We start from the raw sequence: 17,988 nt of genomic DNA on the forward strand, positions 1-17,988 counted from the left end.
GCTGAAATCTGTGGTGGTTTGTTTAGTTTCCTGAGCGAGAAAAATACTTCTTTTGGCCTTATCTGGATTGAAAAGACGATTCAAAGCTTATAAATAGCAGTGGCAGCATATGCTAAGGAGCTGTGTTTCAGAAGTAAATACCCTGCTCGTTCCTCGCCGTCTCCTCTGCCTCCCCCTGTCTGGCCAAAAGCACTGCCAGGTGACTTGCAAACCCTGCACCCCTTCAGACCTTCCTCCTTCTTTACATCTTCAAGCAGCCAGTAATTAATATCTCCGTGATGGCTTTGCCTGCCTAATTATCTTCTTTGCTCAAAATAAGAGTCATCCTAAATAACTTGTGTGGCGCTGCAGGCGTCACGAGCCGCCGCGCACCAGGACTGGCCTCTCAGCTGCACTTTGGAGAAGTGGTTTTCATGCTGCTGCAGCTCCAGAGCTCAGGAGGCTGCTCTTCCATGAATAAAACTGGGCAGGAGGTGGAATTGGATGGGTTTGTGCACACAGGAACAGTCCCAGAGTGCTGGCAGGAGCAGGATGGGGCAGCATTTCCAGGGATACCGGCTCCCGCTGCAGCCTGTGGCTCCCAGGCTCTCTCCTCACCTGAAAACTCAGAGCCAAACACATTTGGAGGAGAAAAGGAATTCCAGTGTGACCAGAGCCTCTTTCCAAAGCCAAACAGCAGCTCAGGGAACGGGGCATTTCTCCAAGGGCTGGAAACTTGATTGCCTGTGAAAGGAGGATGGCTGCTCCCTCCAGGGCTATCCCTGGCGAGAAGCCCTGGCAGTGCTCCCTCTCAGGGCCTGTCTCTACCTCTGCTCGTGCAGGGCTTTCTTTAAAAATCCCTCAGGTACACATTCCTGCTGGTGCTGAGGAGGGGAAGGTGCAGGCAGTGGAGGGGCAGCAGCATTTGGGTGAAATCGGTGGAGATGGGAGGCGAGAGCCAGCTCCTCGCAGGTGGCACATTGCCATCTAGCTGGCATTTGCTTCTTTTCCTTGCACACCAAGTTTCCCTGGCACTGTGCTGGGTGGGAAGCATCCCTGGTGGCTGGGCACCCCAGGGAGCTGCTGCTGTCACAGGGTACCAGCCAGGGGAGCCAAAAATGAGGTGACAGCCAGGTGCCTCGAGGCAGCAGGAGCCAATTCCCCAACCCAGCCTCCTGCCTGGTCCTCTCAGCTCACAGCAGATGCTGGTCCAACAGCACCAAACCATCCTTCTGCAGTAAATACACATTTCCCACTTCTCCTGCCTCATTCCTTCCACCTCCTCAGCAGCTCTGCTGGGGACAAACACGCTGCAGGAAGGGTCCTGCTTTGCCAGGGCAGTGGTGAGTCCCTCTGCCAGGGTCTCCCAAGGGCCCTGGGATGGCAGTGGGTGCCCACCACAACCCTGCAAACCCTCACTGCTGGCAGGTCTGATGGGAAGAGCTGGCTCCATGAAATTCCCAGTGATCCCAGAGCCAGCCCAGATGTCTCCACTCATTTTTTGCTGTTTTGGTTCCCTGCCTGCTCCCTGCCACTCGCTGCATTCAACAGGCTGCTGGAGAGGCGTCCAGAACCACAAACCTGAGCCTCCCATGGCTGTCCCCACCTGTCCTCCCACCTCAGCCAGGTCCCTGCCCATCTCTGTGAAGATTCCACCTGCTTCCCTCAGCCTGGGGGTTCTCAGTTTTCCAGAGCACCAATTCCATGCACGCACTCACATCCCCCCTGCCACATCCCTGCTCCACACCAGGTGCCACACCTGGGTCAGGCCACCCTCCCTGGATGGCAGCAGGCACTGCAGCTCCCACGGGCTCCACAGACACGACAGGGTTTGCTGGTGGGGTCTGGAGCACAGCTCAGCAAAGGATTAAAGAACAGGGTGCAGCCAGGTGAGCTGCAGCAGGGCCAGGCAGGACCTATCCTGCCCTCTCCCCACAGCCCTGCTGGGGCTCAGGTCCTGCTGGAAAAACCCCAGAACGCCCAGGCTGGAGCAGTAACTCCAGGCAGGAAGGAGCCTGGGGAAACCCAGACAATTGCTGCATTTCTCCAAGCAGGGGCAGCTCTCCTCCTCCCACCCAGCAGCATCGCCCTGGCACCAGAGGAGGGCAACCCACAGGCAGGTGGGACAAACAGGAGGGAGCCATTCAATCCTCCTCCTCCTCCTCCCCATGGATCCTGACACGGCAAAATCCCTCTCCCTGAACCTCTCTGGAGCTGGGCTGGGAGCATCTCTGAGGAGAGATCTGCCTGGCAAAACCTCAATTTGTGAGTGCTGCACCCAGCTCCGACACCACCATCCCCAGAGACCCCCTGAGCCCCCTGCACCCCGTGTGCCCCCCAAGGGGACTGACACCACCGACACCCCAGCGCTGTCCTGACGTGCAGGCACAGACAGGTTCTCCAGGGGAAATTTAGTGCAGGTGACTAATGCAGCAGCCCTGAATCACCCTCCAGAGATGTGGGGGAGCTCCACGACACTCCCCAGCGTGGCTGATGGCTCCAGTCAGGCTGCAGGATCCCCTCCCTGCTCCCAGCCTGGGGAATGGGTACAGGCAGCTCTTGCCTGGATTTACAACTTGGCTGCTGAACATGGGAGAGTGACAGTCCCATCCTGCACATTCATGCCAGCCAGTGTCCTCAGGGTGTCTGGGCCACCCCGTGCTGTCCCCAGAGATGTGACACCAGCGCAGCCACCTCCCTGCTCTGCTCGCTGTGCCTCTGCCAGCCAAAATCCCACCACACCTCTGGCAAAACAAACTCAGCAGTTTTGCCTGACACCTGTTACGCTGCAGGAAACACTTCCTAACACCAGCCTGGGTGAGAGAAACACCCGCCGGCCCCGGCACGGAGCCAAGCTGCTTCCAGCACCCAGGATCCAGCACCCAGCACCCAGAATCCAGCACCCAGGATCCAAGATCTAGCACTCAGCACCTAGCATCCAGCACCCAGCACCCAGGATCCAGCACTCAGCACCTAGCATCCACCATCCAGCACCCACGATCCAGCACTGCCAAGGGATAAAATGCAAAATGCAGAGCCCTGGGCAATTTCCATGCGAGTCACCCAGAGAAAACTGCACTCTGGGCCCCCAGTGCTTTGGGCCACACTCCCCCCTGGCCCTGCAGCCCGGTTTCTCCCGTTTCTACTGCCACGATGGGATAATTAGAGCAGCTAATGACCCAAAGCCGGTTAAAGTCCCCGTTAACTGCCCGGCTGGGACAAACGCGGCTTAGCAGAGATGTTCTCCCTGGCACTGCCAGAGCTGTCGCCTCTCCGCAGAGAGCGTGACCCCGACACCAGCACGGGGACAGAGAGTGTGCCACTTTGGGGCTGGCACCCAGCACAGCCTCTCGCAGGGCTGTGCCCAGAGAGGGACACGGGGACAGCCGTGCCACCCTGCAGCAGCGCATCCCTTCGGGGAGCCCTCCTTGGGATCACACTCTGGGGTATGAATGGAATAAATGGAGCAGCCCAGTGGCCGGCAGCGGTGCCGAGGCCGGGCTGTGACATTCCGCCGAGGGAAAGCCACCGCTGGGCCCTGAGCGGCTCAGCCTCCCCTTCCCCCAGGACGAGCACGCAGCAGCACCCACTCCCTTCCCCCCGGCATCTCCCGGCTCCAAACTTTACGTTCAGGATCTGGCCCCAAGGCTGGGCTGAATGGAGCCCTTGGGGTTTCTGTAACTCCGAGGGAATTCGGGTTATCCCCGGCCCTGGCCGGCAGAGCCAGGCAGCGGCTGCCTTGCAGCTCCACGGCGCCGGCTGGGAAGGACGTTTTGGGTGGGGAGGGGTTAACCCTTGCTGCAAACACCTGCATCCAGCACGGCCAAAGCCTTCTGCTCCAAAGGGCCCCCGCTCTCCTGCAGGTCTCCGTGAGGAATGGAGGGATGACACGCCAGAGTTTGCCGAGGGAGAGGGTAGAGCTGGCCGGGGCGATGTCATTCCCGACAAATCTCCCCGCTGTGGAGCCGGGAGATGCCGGAGCCTATCGCCAGCTCATCGGCAGGGTGGCTGGAGCAGCCTGCACCACCGAGCCCGATTAAAAGGCTCTGAGCCCGGCCGGAGGGCTGGAGGCACGGAGCCGAGCAGGGACGAGGCACAGAAGTGCACCAACCACGACAGCAACTGGTGGCTCTTGGGAGACTTCCCTACTTTGGGTTCAGCACCAGCCTGGCTGCGGCACGGACACTGCCAGGGCTCCTCCACCCCGGGAAGCGCCGGGAGAGCCCCCCCGGCTACACCCGGCAGCATCTCCCTGCTGCGGCGCGATCCCAGCGGCGGCTGCAAGGGCTCCCCAAGATGCACAAGCGGCCCTAAGACCCACCCACGCCCTCAGCACCGAGCAAACTCCCCTGGAAACTTAGCAACTCACTGCAATCGTCGGACTCGTAGCCCTCGGGGTCCACCACCTCGTCGGGCGCTTGGCTCTTGGCCGGCTGCTCTGCGGGCGTCGTTCCGTGGGCTCCGAAGAGCTGGTCCACATCCTCCTCATCCTCGCGGGGAGGCTCGGCGGGGCTGACCGAGGGCTGGCTGAGCGCGGGGCGCAGGGCGCTGCTGCTGCGGCCGACGGCGGCGGGCAGCCCGCGGGGGAAGCGGGGGAAATAGTCGGAGATCTGCTTGATGGGTTTGATGGGGCCGGGGCAGACGTCAATGGCCATGTGCTCCTGGATACTTATGGTCATTTTCTCTCCTTTTCGGAGTGTCATGCATGCGGCTGTCGCTGCCAAGCCCCCCCGGAGAAGCCCGAAGTGCGGGAGAGGGAAGTTTCTGCCGGGGGCTGCGGGGGGCAGCTGAGGAGGAGGAGGAGGATGAGGATGAGGAGGCTCCGGGCCCCTTAGGTGGTTGTGGCGCCCTGAGCCTCGCTCGCCGCACGCATGCTGCTGCTGCCAGCCCTGGCGCTCGCACAGCCCCTGATCCTGCCAGCGCTGCCTGGGAATAAATGAGCGAGACAGAGAGACGGATAAGAGGCAGGGGGTGGGCTCTCGGGTGATGTCACCAGCTAGCAACAAAGCGGTTCCCAGCAGCGGAGGAATGAGGGCTGTGGCCGGCCTGCCGCCCCGGCAGCACGGCCAGCAGCGCGGGCAGCCGGCCCCTGCCCCTTCCCCAGCCCAGCCACGGCCCCCGGCAGGAGTTGGGGTGATGGGGTGAAGGGAGGTGGGCTTTGATTCGTCTCCCTGGTAAAAGCAGGGCTGGTCCCTGCCAGACCCCTCCGGGGGGACTGAGGTCACCGGGCAGGGTCAGGAGCCAGAGAACTGATGTGTGACATCCCGGGGTGATGTGGAGAGGGACAGTGACAGCCCCCAGGGACAGTGACAGCCCCCAGGGACACCGAGAGCCCCGCAGGCTGTGCCAGGGAGATGCCGTGCCACATCCCGAGCCGGGGCACGGGTGGCACAGCTGCCCGCTCCCCGCTGCTCACAGGTACAGGGACAGCCCCGGCTCGGATCCCTGCTGCCCCAGCCCACAGCAATGTCCCTTCCAGAGCTCAGCATCGGCTGGATGAGCTTCTGGAGCCGGGAACACACCCGGGATTGAAGCAACACATGGTGCCCTGCTCGTGGCCCGGGTGGCACAGCCCGTCAGCCGGCGTGTGGCTGTGCCAGGGGGCTGGTGCAGCATCACAGAGGGGCCAGGGATGGGCTGGGCCAGGGCTCAGTGCCACTGTGGGTGCCCTGCTCGTGGCCTGGGTGGCACAGCCCCTGCCAGCCGGCGTGTGGCTCTGTCAGGGGGCTGGTGCAGCATCACAGAGGGGCCAGGGATGGGCTGGGCCAGGGCTCAGTGCCACTGTGGCCATGCTCAGCACCCCTCCTGCCCCTCCCTGGGCATGGCCAGGGCCCCAGCACCAGCCAGGACAGGACAGGCTCCTGCCACAGGCTCCCTGGAAAATGCTGAGCAGTGCCTTGCTCAGGGTGTTGGTCTCAGACTGCTGCTTTTACTCATCCCCCCCTCCGTGTTTAAATCAATAAATCTGTGGCTTCACAAGCTGCTGGGAGTGGACTTCTTTTCAGCAAGGAGTGCCAGAAGAGAAACATGGTGAGAAAATGATGCAAAATCCTGCCCAAGTAACTCGCCCTGCCCAGGAAAATGTGTCTGAAGTATTTCAGAGGTGCAGCCTCTCTGCTGGTTGAGCTCTGGGGGGGTCTGGTGCAAGGCTGGGACACTTGGCATGCTCTGGTCACCCACCACCATGTCCAGCTGCCCACAGGCAGGCTCACCAGGTAACCTGCCACATCCCTTAGCCATGCACACAGAGCTGCAGTCTCCTGCAGCCTGGCAGGCAGGTGATTATTAAAAACAAAGCTCTGCTCTTCAGAGGATTTCCCCCAAATCCCAACAAAATGACACCCAGCCTTTCAGTCTACAGCAGAGTTCAGCTTTCATTCAGATTTTGGTAAATGTTAATGCACGTCTTTGAGTCATAACATGCTGACACCAGGCAAACGAACCTAATTTACTCCTCACAGGGAAGTGAATGTTTCTCTCCTGAAGCATCCAAACTTGTCACTGCTCTGTACCCAGACGTGAAGCACATCTGAGGAGGATCTAATGACCTGGGAGAACAGGAGGCAGCTCACTGCTCCTTTGTGTCCCTGCTGTATTTTCCCTCCGAGGTGGCTCCTGCCTGTTGCAGGTCAATCAGCAGATCCAGTCTCAGGCAGTTTAACCCCCTTCCCACATCCAAGGACTCCCAGGACATTAATTCAGAGGGAAATGCCACCTGCTCTGCATGTGGAGGCTGAAAATCTCGCAGGTGGGCTGATGCTGGGTGGAAACATCACAGCAAGCACAAGGAGGTACCTCTGGATTTGGGTGTGCTCCTCCACTCAGGCTCCATCTTTGGGTGCAGCATGCAGGGTGTGGTGTGGACTCAGACAGAACGAAGCAGAAATTGGGCCCGATGCCCAGAAAATAGCAGCAATTTCCTCCAAGAAAGGGCAAATAAATAAATAAATAAAATCAAGTTACATGTGAGAGCCTAATGCTGTTACTAGCATTACAAAAGCGTCATCGTTTCAAATGTTTCCTCCAAGACCCAAACAGGCAAAGATTGTTTTACAGCACAGAAAATCAAGGCTCTGGGAATTAAGGTGAACCTCTGAGCTCTTCTTCCTCCTGCATCCACAGCCAGGATCAGGGCCCAGCAGCACCAGCTGAGAGATGCTCAGCTCACCCAGGGATTCAGAAGAGCAACAAGGGGACAAAAAAAGGCAGAATTGAAGCAGACCAACTCCTGAAGCTGGGCAGGAGTGTCCCCTAAGGGAGACCCCATCACCAGCCCTACAGACTGAGAGAAACCAAAACCAAGACTCACTGCTAACAGCCCAGGTGGGACTTTGTAGTCCCTACCCGATCCCAAGCCTACAGAAAGCAGCTGGAGCCTTTCCTTAGCCTTTAACAAGTCCCAAAGCAGCTTGGTCTTGATAAAGCACACTTTTCCTACCTTCCCATCCTGCCTGTTTCCTCCTGGAAACAGCCCCATAGGTACCCAGGGCTCCCCAAATGTGTCACACACGACAACGCTGAAGGAGAAAGGGACAAAAATAGAAAGTTGGGCTGGAAGACAAAAGCAGGGCTTGCAGATACAAAGCCAGTTTCCAGGTAAAGCTCTTAATTCCCACCGTCTGTCTAATGCCCTGGAATGTGACTTGGTTTGATCCCTGGCTCTGCTGGGGCCATCCAGAGCCGCTCTGCCCACGCACGTGGCCTCTGCTTCCCTCAGAGGGGAATCTGCCTTCCCCACCAGCCCCCCAGGAAGAAAAGAGAGAGTTGAAATGTTAAAATGTCAGTTTGAACCCACAGCTCTGCCTGGCAGGGAGCAAAGCCACTCTGTCAGGGCACAGACATGTCTGTAGGAAGGGGGGACAGCCTGCAGGGAAGGGGGAGGTGGCCACCACAGAGCCAGCATCAAAGCAGGGATGGGATGAGAGGCAAGAGCAATTGTCCCTGTCAAAATCCATGTTTTCTCCCCAGAAAACAAGATCCTGAGCTCGGTGACATTGCGCTTGGGGTGTGGGATGCAGGAGCTGTCACTCCAACTCCAGCCCAGGCTCTGAAAACACCAAGGTTTTACTTTAAATGTTCTCCTGAACAGGGGGCACAAGCACAAGTTTAAGTACACCCAGAAAAAGCCTGTGGCACTCACTCTCCCTGTGCCAGTTTTCCTCTGGAGCTGCCCTGCAAATGGGCAAAAAGGAGGAATGTTCCTACAGCCCCCAAAACTGCAGCACACGGATTAAACACACACCCAAAACCACAGGCTGTCCTCAGGACACACTTCAACCAATTTCCTTACAAATGCTGAGCATCAAGTTCTGCTGTTCCAGGTTTAAATCCAGGAGAGCAGGGGCTGATCCCAGTCTGATCAATTAATTTCCAAATGGAAAGCACAGCAGCAGGCTGGCACATCCCATTGCTTGCCAGGGATTCACCCTCTGCTTCTTTATTTATTTCTTTTTACTCAAAATCTCTCTGAGCCCCCCTGCCCTGCTGGTGCCAAATTAAAGCCCTCACTACCTCTGGATCTCATCCTTGGCCTCAGAGAGGTGGCACAGGGAGGTTTGTCAGTGTCCCCAGGGAGGTGACACCAGCCTGCACGGCCCTAGCTGGAATTTTCCTTTTCCCAACCATTTTTAAGCCTGAAAGTTCCCACAGCTGTAGGCAGGAGAAGGTGCCAGCAGACACCACCAGCTCAGTCTGCCTTCAGGGGCTGGACTGAGGGGTATCAGCACTGCCAGGGGATGCCAACACTGCTGGAAGAGACCCCTCCATCCCTCAGGGCTGACTCCCTGCCTTCAGCTCCCCTGGCTGGGAAGTATGAAACATATTTTTTATTTCTTCCAACGAGCTTAGCATGGCTGTGTGCATGGGAAGGGGGTTAATTGAAAAGCAACGTGTGCCTGGCTCCTTGGCTGGCTGGGGGCTCTGGCTCCTGGCTGACACACAGCTCCTGGCAGCCTCCCCTCAAAGATCCCTGCCCTCCACTGCTGGGGAGCCTTGGCTGAGCCCATCCAGTGCATTGCCCTCCTTACCTGGTCAAACAGCCTTTGCATTTGCTAAGTAAAGCAATAATAATAATGGTGATAACTGGGAAACTTGGCCAAAATAATCCTAAGGAGCTTATTCCAGGCTGCGTTGATGACGGCTCCCCAGCAGCGCTGATATCCCAGTGCACCCCGGCCCCCACTGCTCCTCTGCTTGGATAATATCTGAAGTTATCTGTGCTCCAACAGGCCCTGCTAACAACCATTATTTGACCAGATTCAACCAGCAATTACTAGCTGTGAACAAAATCACTGTGGTGGAATACAACCCACATCCTTTTACAACACAGACACAAACAAATCCTTGCCTTAAGCCAGGCAAGGGCCAAATGCCAGCAGGGAGGAGCCCCTCTCCCCTCAAAATATTGCTTAAACTTCCCAGAGACCTTATGAAACACCCAACCAGTGGCAAAGGTGGATGGAATCTTCCTGGCCAGCATTTTGCTACCTGCAGATGGACCTGGCAAGGAGCTCCCAGGAGGAGGGAGGCATCAGCTCTCCCTGCATCTTCAGGATGGGCCCAGAATAGCTCTACTTTTGGTAGGGGCTGATGTTTAACGTTCAGCATATGTTGCCATTTCCATGGGAATCCCAAAATAGTTGGTGTTTTCTTTTGTCATTTCAATGCCCTCGGGGTTTTTTGGAGTCCTGTGGAAGGTCTGCCCTCCTGCTGGGGAGGGGACCTGCTCTGCACCCTGACACCCCCCTGCCAACACTCCAGGCCCCTGCCAGCCCAGCAGAGGGGACAACCAGCTGCTGTAAATCTCACTCCGTGCAGCACAGCACAAATCCACCCAGGAATTCGGCAGGGTGGGTCTGTGCACAGACCCAAATCCACCCAAACAGTGCCCAGGATTGGAGTGACATCCAACCTTGGGGCACAGCACTGCCAAGGGCTCAGCCCTCAGAGGGGATTTTCTTAGGGATGAACCTTTTTGGAGTTTTTTCCTCAGATTTCTCTCCTGATCTGTGGGTTCCTCTGCGCTCCAGAGCCTTGGCAGGGGTTTGCCATCACCAGGCTGTGCAGAGCCACCCTCTCACACGGCGCTGGGTCTGATTGTTGTGAGATAAATGCAGACCCACTGCCTTGCAATCAAGAGAGGGGAGACCTCTGTGCAGCATCAACTCCTATTAGACTAATTTTATCTGCTCTCAGTGCCTTCCCAAGCTGGAGTCAACATCCTCTGAGAATATCCAGCTGACTTGTCTTAGGAGTTTTACCCTGTTTTTACCTCTTCCCGACTGTCTCCCAGCTGCAGGAGGATGACAACATTCCTCCTCAAGATTTTCCAGGCAGCCAGGAGCAAAGCCTGGTGTTAATTTTGCAGCAGCACCTGATCCTGTGGTGGCTGGGACACGAATGCTGGCCTGGAGAGCTGTGCTGGGGCTGGGCACTGCTGCCTCTGCACCCCCAGCTCTTCCCACTCCATAAATGTCCAGGAACAGAGTTCCCATCAGCATTTAGGGCCCGGCCCCGTTGCCATGGAAATGGATAGACTTTCTGCTCACATTTTGGTGGGAAGAGGCTTTTCAGGAGTCACAGCAGCTCCCAGAGTGAGCACAGGAGGAGCCAAGTGAGGGCAGAAAGCAGCCGAGCTCCAGAGAGGCACTGGGGGGAAACTGCTCCCACCCCACGCTCCAGGAACTCAGAGCTGGATGCAAGCAGAGGGAAAAATGCCACCAATAACCAGCAGCAGAGTGAGCTCCAGGGATTCACAAAATAACATCTTGGGTTTGCAGTATTAAAGAGCAATTTGGCTGCATTAAGAGAGCTTTAGAGCTGCTCCTCTCCCACATCCACGTCAGGCTAATGACATCCTGTCGAAAGCAATCCACCCAAACCCCCCTGTGCAATCCCTGTACCTGTCACAGCTCTGGGGCAGCTCTGTCCTGGCTGCTGCTCCTCCCAGGGCTGGGAGATGTCCTGTCCATGCCTGGATCATGAGGCTGAACCATGAGCTGTGAGGGAATGATCCATCCTGGGTGCCAGGGCGTTTTCCTGGCCCCATCCACAAATCCCAGCATCGTGCCAACATTTAAAAAAAGCAACAAAAATGGAAGAGAAAGAAGAGGAACAAGAAGAGGAGCAAGAAGGGGGAAAAACCCCACAGATTCACAGTGGGATCAGGCTGGTGGAGAGGCAAACAACCCCAGATTCCCTGAACCAGGCAGGGCTGCTCACATGAGCACCACAAAAACAAACTCACAGCAGCACCTGCGGGTCAGCAGGGAAGAAATTGAGGCCACAGCCCAGCCAAGCAGATTCCTGCCTGGAGAGCAGCATTCCTGGCAGGGCTGAGCAGCCAGGCCAGCCTGCAGGATGCTCTCAGAGCCACGGGCTATTCACTGCCTGACCTTATGTCACCCCACTCAGGACAAAGTTCCTCTCCACTGCAGGGAAGCCCGAGTGTTTTCCAGCTCTGGGGTGATCTAGGGAAAAGAAAACTTTGGAGTAAAGAAAACCCACCAGCTGAAAAAAATAAATGGGAGCCAGAGGGAGAGGTGGCATCCCTCAAAACACAAACTTTAGAACGATCACCGTGGAGGGGGCACCTCCCAGGTCATTTAGCAGCCAGAGGAGTCACTAGATGGCCCTGCTAGCCCTGTTCATCTGATCACAGCACGGATATTGAGGAATGCTGCTTTGGCTGCCCTGCAGGATCTGGGAAAGCTGCCCCAGGGCTGAGGAGCCCTTGAGGAGAGCGTGGCAGCCAGGTGTCACCTTGGGCAGGACATGTGGCAGCTGGAGGGTCCTTCCTGGTGCCACCATGCCCTGGATGTCCTCTTCCCTCCCCAAGAGTGGCTCCAGGGCTGCTGGAGAGCTCGGCGTGCTCCTGTTGACAGTGATGGGTGTGAGAGCCAGGGAACCATATTAATGAACCCCGTGCTGCTGGATAATCATGACATTAGCCTTATTGGATTAGAACATTTGCATAATTTGGGCACGAGCTGCTACCTGCACGGAGACATATGTTTACATGAATTTACATGCCATTTGCATCCCCGATGAGGCTGCAGCCTCGGCAGCCTCCAGGCTGACCAGCCACATCCATTGGCAGCTCCACCCAGGGGGCATTTCCAGTTCCCAGGGACCATCCCAAACCACTCAGCTGCAGACAAGCAGCAAAATTTACTTCCTCGAGGTCTTCCTCACACAGGTTGCACCTCATTATGTCCCTTATCCATCCCCAGCCTCAGCACTGGGGTCACCCAGGCTAAAGTTGTCCTTCCCCAGCTGCCACAAGGTCCTGCTGCCTCCCAGGTCCCAGGAAAAGGGGCAGTTGAGTCCTTGCTACTCACAGCTGTGAAAAGGGATCCATAAAACACTCCCAGCAGGCTGCAAAGCTCAGGATTTAAGAGGCCAATAAAGGGAGCCCAAAATGAACTCCTTTCTCTGTCTTTTTAAATCACATGCACTTTGATTCGATTACTTGATTTTATAGGAAAGGGGGAGGGAGATTCAATTATTTGATTCTTGATTTCTTAGCATAGAAATACGGACTGTGCAACCACAGAAAGGCAAGAATTCCTGCAAAGCAGCACCACAACAATTTGGTGGCAATATCAGGTTTATGGAGCTGTGAGAAATCAGCAGTTTCCCCTCCTGGGCTCCTCAGCAGAACCTGCTCCAGCATGAAAGGAGTGCAGTGATATCTGAGCACAAAGTCCCACAGCCCACCCACAAAATTACAGGGTGACAGGTGGCAGCTGCCTGGCTGTGTGTCCCTGAGTGCTTCCCTAGGGCAGAGCTGCTCAGGGAGTCACCAAATCCTTCCAGAACCCTGGAATTATCATTTGGGAGGAGGGGAGCAGGAGCTGCACACTCACTCCCAGGCATCTCCAGCCCCCCAAAATCACTGCTGCCTCCTTCCACAGGCTGACATAAAACTGACAGCAGCACCAGCCCAGGGGTGTCCAAACCATTTCCATCCAGGCTCGGGGTAAACACAAGCCTGCAAATTACAGGGATTTATCTCTGAGTGCTGGCCTGCAAGATACAGAGAGCTAAAAAACCCCAAAGTCCTTTGGGATTAAACCCACCTGAACCCATCAGGGATTCCTGCTGGGAGGTTCTCCTGGGCTGCTGTGAGCTGGAGCAGCCCTCTCCCCCTATTCTGGTGCACACAACGATGCTGCCACGCCAATAAAAGCTCAAATGGAGTTTTGGGGTCTGCTCACCCAAACCTGCTGCCTCCTCTCCAGAAGGAACTGGAAGGAAAAGGAGCATTGAGGAACTGCTCACCTGGGTGAATCCAAGCTTGGGGGAGTTGGCTCTGTCTTGAGGAAGGTGAGGAAGGCAGCCTGGCCCCCACCCACCACCTTTTCCACTCCCTGCTCACCTTCAAAGCCTGGCATTTAGCTCATCACTGCTTCAGCCACTCAGGCTGTTAAGTGGGCACGGTTTCACTCCTAAAAGCCACGTCAAGACCCTCTGGGAAACTTTTATCCTCATTTCAAGTGGAGTGCATTGTATTTCACCCCAAAGCTGTTCCCGTATCTGGAAACTTCTGGACTCACAAAGCTCATGAGAAACAGAAACAAACCCAGCAGAGAGGCTGGGTGACTCTCACCTCTACAGGAGGGACATCACCCGAATTTCTGGCTGAAAAAACTCCTGCTTTGGAGGAAGAACATGCTTGATTTTGCCACCAGGTGCCAAAGGCAGCTGCTAAGTGTCACAGAAGTGAGGCAGGAGCCCAAAACCACGGCAGCAGGAGGAGGGAGCAGGGTGCTGGAGCATCACTGCCGGGATCTGGGCTCGGGCAGAGCCCTGGAAATATCGATGGGATGCTGGCTGGAGGCCACTGCAGTGTTTGACCAGCTCACAGCTGGACACAGCAGATAACAGGAGAAAATTCAACCCTTTTTTCCCTCCCCTCACCTCTCCTGGGCTGCCTCAGAAAGAGGAGGGAGGGAGGAAAGGAAGCACACATAATGAGTTCTGCTCCTGTTCAGCAGCTTCCAGCCCTGCATCTGCCCAGGCTGGAGGTGCTGGGGATGTGGAGGTGCAGGATCAGGGGATCCCTGGCACAGGTGGGAGAGAGCCCAGGGAGCCAGGTGTGATTCCAGCTGGGGAGGAGCAGGAACAGAGCTCAGCCCCAGCTGGATCAGGGTGGGACTGAGCCCCCTGGGGCATTCCCACCCCACTGAGGGGTGGCTGTGCTGCCCCATTAAGCAAAACCCCTTTTCTGCCTCCGGTGTCTCACCCACCTCCAAAACACATCAGGACTGAGCCTGTGCTGCAAAAACCTGACTCCTGCAGGCCTCCCTCTCCACAGAGGTAATGCACCAGGCTGCATCTGATTTCTTCTCTCCCCTTGCAGCCCTTTCACCCTCCTTTCCCTATCTTGGAGGAGCAGATGCACCCATTCATAACCAAGCAGAAGAAAGTGTGAATTTGCCTTCCCCACTGCAGTGCAGCTGGCAAAGCACAGGAGGGAAAATGATGTTTTGCACGAATACAGAAATTATCTGCGCTGATCTTATTAAGCTTGAACGGGGAAGCGACAGAAAAATAAAGGAGGGAAGCGAAAGGCATTGTTTGGGTGTAGCAACATTATTGTTTACCCTCTCCAAGCACTCCATCATCCTAATCCCAGCATCTCCCACGGTGACAGGTCAGGAACAGAGATCTGTGAGGCTGCACAAAGCACAGCCTGACTGAGGGATGCAAACCTGGCAAGGTAGCTCCTGGGGGAAGCCTCACCTGCAATTCCCAGGCAGCTCACAAACATTATCAGTGTTGAAAATATCCACGTGGCACCAGAGCACTGGGATAGGCAGGGGTGAGGGAGAAACAAAGGCTCAGGAACTCCCCAACCCATACCCTCACAGGGATATTCGTATTTATCACATGAATAAATCCCATGCCAAGGTGCCCAGGACACAAGAGCCAATTGCTCGTGCTACAGGCAGCACAGCAACTCTGGCAAGTGCAGAAAAAACAATCACAAGGTGGAAATTCAAACAGAACACAAGTCACCTGCTATCCAAACTGGGGGAATTTGGCAAGTTTCCTCCTCAGCACTCACCACATCAAGGCTGCTCAATGATGCTAATTAAACAGGTCCCTCCCAGACACAGCCTGGAAGATTTACATCCCTCATTTGCATTTCTCAGTTAATTTTTCTTTCCTCCAAGGCACCATTTGAACGGCCACGGTGTGATTGCTTGGAGGGGTGTGATTTTGCAGGAGTGCCATTTGAAGATGAAGGGCTGTCCTGTCAGCAGCCCCAGGGCTGCTCCTCCTGCCCCTGCTCTCCCACAGTGGGGCTCAGATGGGCACTGAGATTTTCTTGGGCTTGGTTTCACCAGCTGGGAAATAAAGAATGCTGGAATCAGCTGCTCTGGGTGATCCAGCTGCTGTCCCAGGGGCTGGGAATGGATCAGTCTGGGGATTCTTTTGAGAATGAATCTCTGAAATACCCAGCAGCAGTGCAGCACCAGTCTCAGAGGTGTGATGTCTCCACCCAGCTCCCAAATCCAGTCCCAAAACCTGAGACCAGGGCAGCTCCAGGGGCTGGGACAGCAGAGCTGCAACAGAAATTTGTGTAATTGCAAATAGCTGAAAGCAGCCAGGCTCCTGTGGGAATTTGTCAGCTCTGAAATGGCAGGTCAGTCACACCCGGGGGGAGGTGTCCCTGCCAGCAGCCCTCTCCTGATAAGGCTCTGATGAGCAGCAAGTCACCAGGCTGATAAGAGGTGGGAGGAGGTGACAGCTGGCATCGTGCTGCTGTCTGTTCTGCCGTGGAGTAAAGGCAAGGTCCTCATTCCTGCAGTCCCAGCACTACCTGAACATATCCCAGGCAGAGGAAATGGCCAGGGAGGAGTCTGGATGAGGAACTCAGAATGAATGTGTCCCACAAGGCGCTGACCCATCCCTGACCCAGCACCTGCTGGGAGTCTCCTTATGTGAGTGCAGCACCAGCCCTTCCAAAAGCTCCCCTGAGCTGTGTGTCCCTCACAGCCACCTGCAGAACGGGGCTGTGATGGGTCTGGGGGGCAGTCTGGAGAGCAGTCTCCAAGGTGGGGAGGAACAAAGGGACGGGAGGAAGAAAAGGGAGAGGGGAACTGGTGAGACACAACCAGCCCTCTCCCCTGGAAGGAAACGACTCCTGGGAGGGGAGGGGAGCCAAGTTCAGTTTCACAGATGAACTCCAGAGGTTGTTTGGCAGTTTGTCTCACTGTCCAAGCCCTCCTGCAGGCTCTCCAGACCCAGCAGTGGCCAGAACCACGTTGCCCAAACACCATCTGGTCACCCATGGGCTCTGGCCACGCCGAACGCGCAGATGGCTCTGACAGGGGAAGCACTGCCCTCCCCTCCCAAAACAAAGTGTAAAAACCCAACAGGGGAGCTTGGCAGTCCACAGGCAGCGTTCCTGACTCGCAGAGATCCCACAGCTGACTCTCCCATCTGGTGGCTGTTGTCATGGCAAGCAGAGAGGGGAAGCAGCAGCACAAGAGCTGCTCGGTCCTTGACACACTCCATCCTTGGCCTGATGGCAGCTCCCCAGCAGAACAATCCCAACAGCAATTACCGAGGAGCTTTTAGGAAGCAAAAACAGATTAAAAAGCTATTTGAAACCTTGAGGCTGAATGCTGAGGGAACAGGAGAGCCAGGGCTGTGTGAGCTCAGCAAACAATGAGGAGACACAGAGACACTTCTTGGTGGGCCAGTTGAATGGAGCCTGCTTGTCACCGAGCCTCGGGGACAGCACTTGACAAAAGGACAATTGCTGCTGCTTTGTGAGTCTTGGTTGCAGTGTGGAAAACCTTCAGGGAAGGGCTGAGGAGCTGATCTGTGCCCCTGCCAGCACCAGCACCAGGCACAGAGGAGGGGACAAGAAAAAAGGTGACTTTCAAGTGCAGGATTCAATTAAAGTCCAGCCACACCAGTCACAATTCCAATGGCTGGGTTATTGTCTTGCCTTGCCGGAGGATTTGGAGAGTATCTACAAAAAAAACCTTTTTTTACTGTTTCACAAATGGCAAGGAGTTGTTAGTGAGCAAAAGCTTTATTGTTTCCAGTAGGAAAACACCACATAAAAGTTGTTAGGGGTGGAGATGAGAACAAGAAAATAATAAACACAAATGACCAGAGCAGACTAAGCACATTCACTGAGCTCTTCTTGCCCACATTGAGCTGGCTCAAAAGACAGGTACAGGTTTAGGATAATATTCCAACAAAAGCCACAAAACACAACCAAGAGAATCACCACAAAGGGAAAAGTGGTCTTCAAAATAAAACAGTGCACAAAGCTGCAGATGTTCCTCTTTCAATTGTGCCTGGATCACATTGTCCAGGACCAGATCCTTCCCTCTATCCAAGGAGTTTTCCCACAGCAGATTGAACAATTCTGGTTCAAACTCAGGTGGAATTACCCCATGGAGTTAAAACACAGAAGTAAGAAAGAAAGTAAGTAAGAAAGAAAAGGTTTCAGTCTCACTAGCACCAGAGCAACATCAAATTTATCTCTGAGAGTGTTTTATAAAAGCTGGCCTCAGTTAAAAATCAAGCTGATGCCTCACAGTGGCACAGCAAGGATTGCCAGGCTCCTGTGCAGAGCTGGCACCCCTTGGTGTGGGAAATGAGAGTGGGAATGGGGACACGAGTGACCTGCCTGCCCTGCCCTGGAGTGAAGAACAGGGGACCCAAGGAGAGCTAGAAATGACACTCCCAATTTTAAAAGCTCTTCCCAACTCAGTGTAGAGCTGGTGATGAGAAAGGAAGAGCTTTAAAGAAAACAGAGTCAATTCCTAAAAGTCTTTTCCCTTCTCCTTCTGCTGTGGAATTAACTTTGGCTGGCAGGCCAGGCTGTCTGAGGCGCTGCAGTAACGAGCAAGACAAGCCTCACCTGGACTGCCAAAAGCTTCAAGGCAAAACAGAACTCTTTTTGGTGCCTAAACACAGCGGAAACTGAAGACCCTACAGGCCTAAACACACTGGAAACTGAAGACCCTACAGCTCTGA

General features: G+C 55.5%; 1 protein-coding gene across 1 annotated transcript in view; it reads right to left on the minus strand.

Moving 5' to 3' along the window:
- Window positions 1-7,499, minus strand: part of DOC2B (double C2 domain beta) — a 32,016-nt gene extending 24,517 nt beyond the window's left edge. Inside the window, exons 1-3 of the mRNA XM_041423117.1 lie at window positions 7,418-7,499; window positions 6,775-6,899; window positions 4,349-4,905 (exon numbers count right to left, since the gene is read on the minus strand). Coding sequence (XP_041279051.1) covers window positions 4,349-4,682 — 334 coding nt within the window. The 5' untranslated portion in view covers window positions 4,683-4,905; window positions 6,775-6,899; window positions 7,418-7,499. The remainder of the gene's footprint in view (window positions 1-4,348; window positions 4,906-6,774; window positions 6,900-7,417) is intronic.
- Between the last annotated feature and the right edge of the window lie 10,489 nt (window positions 7,500-17,988).

Source organism: Onychostruthus taczanowskii, unplaced genomic scaffold (assembly GCF_017590055.1).
Source record: "Onychostruthus taczanowskii isolate IOZ18803 unplaced genomic scaffold, ASM1759005v1 scaffold75, whole genome shotgun sequence".
Classification (NCBI taxonomy): domain Eukaryota; kingdom Metazoa; phylum Chordata; class Aves; order Passeriformes; family Passeridae; genus Onychostruthus; species Onychostruthus taczanowskii.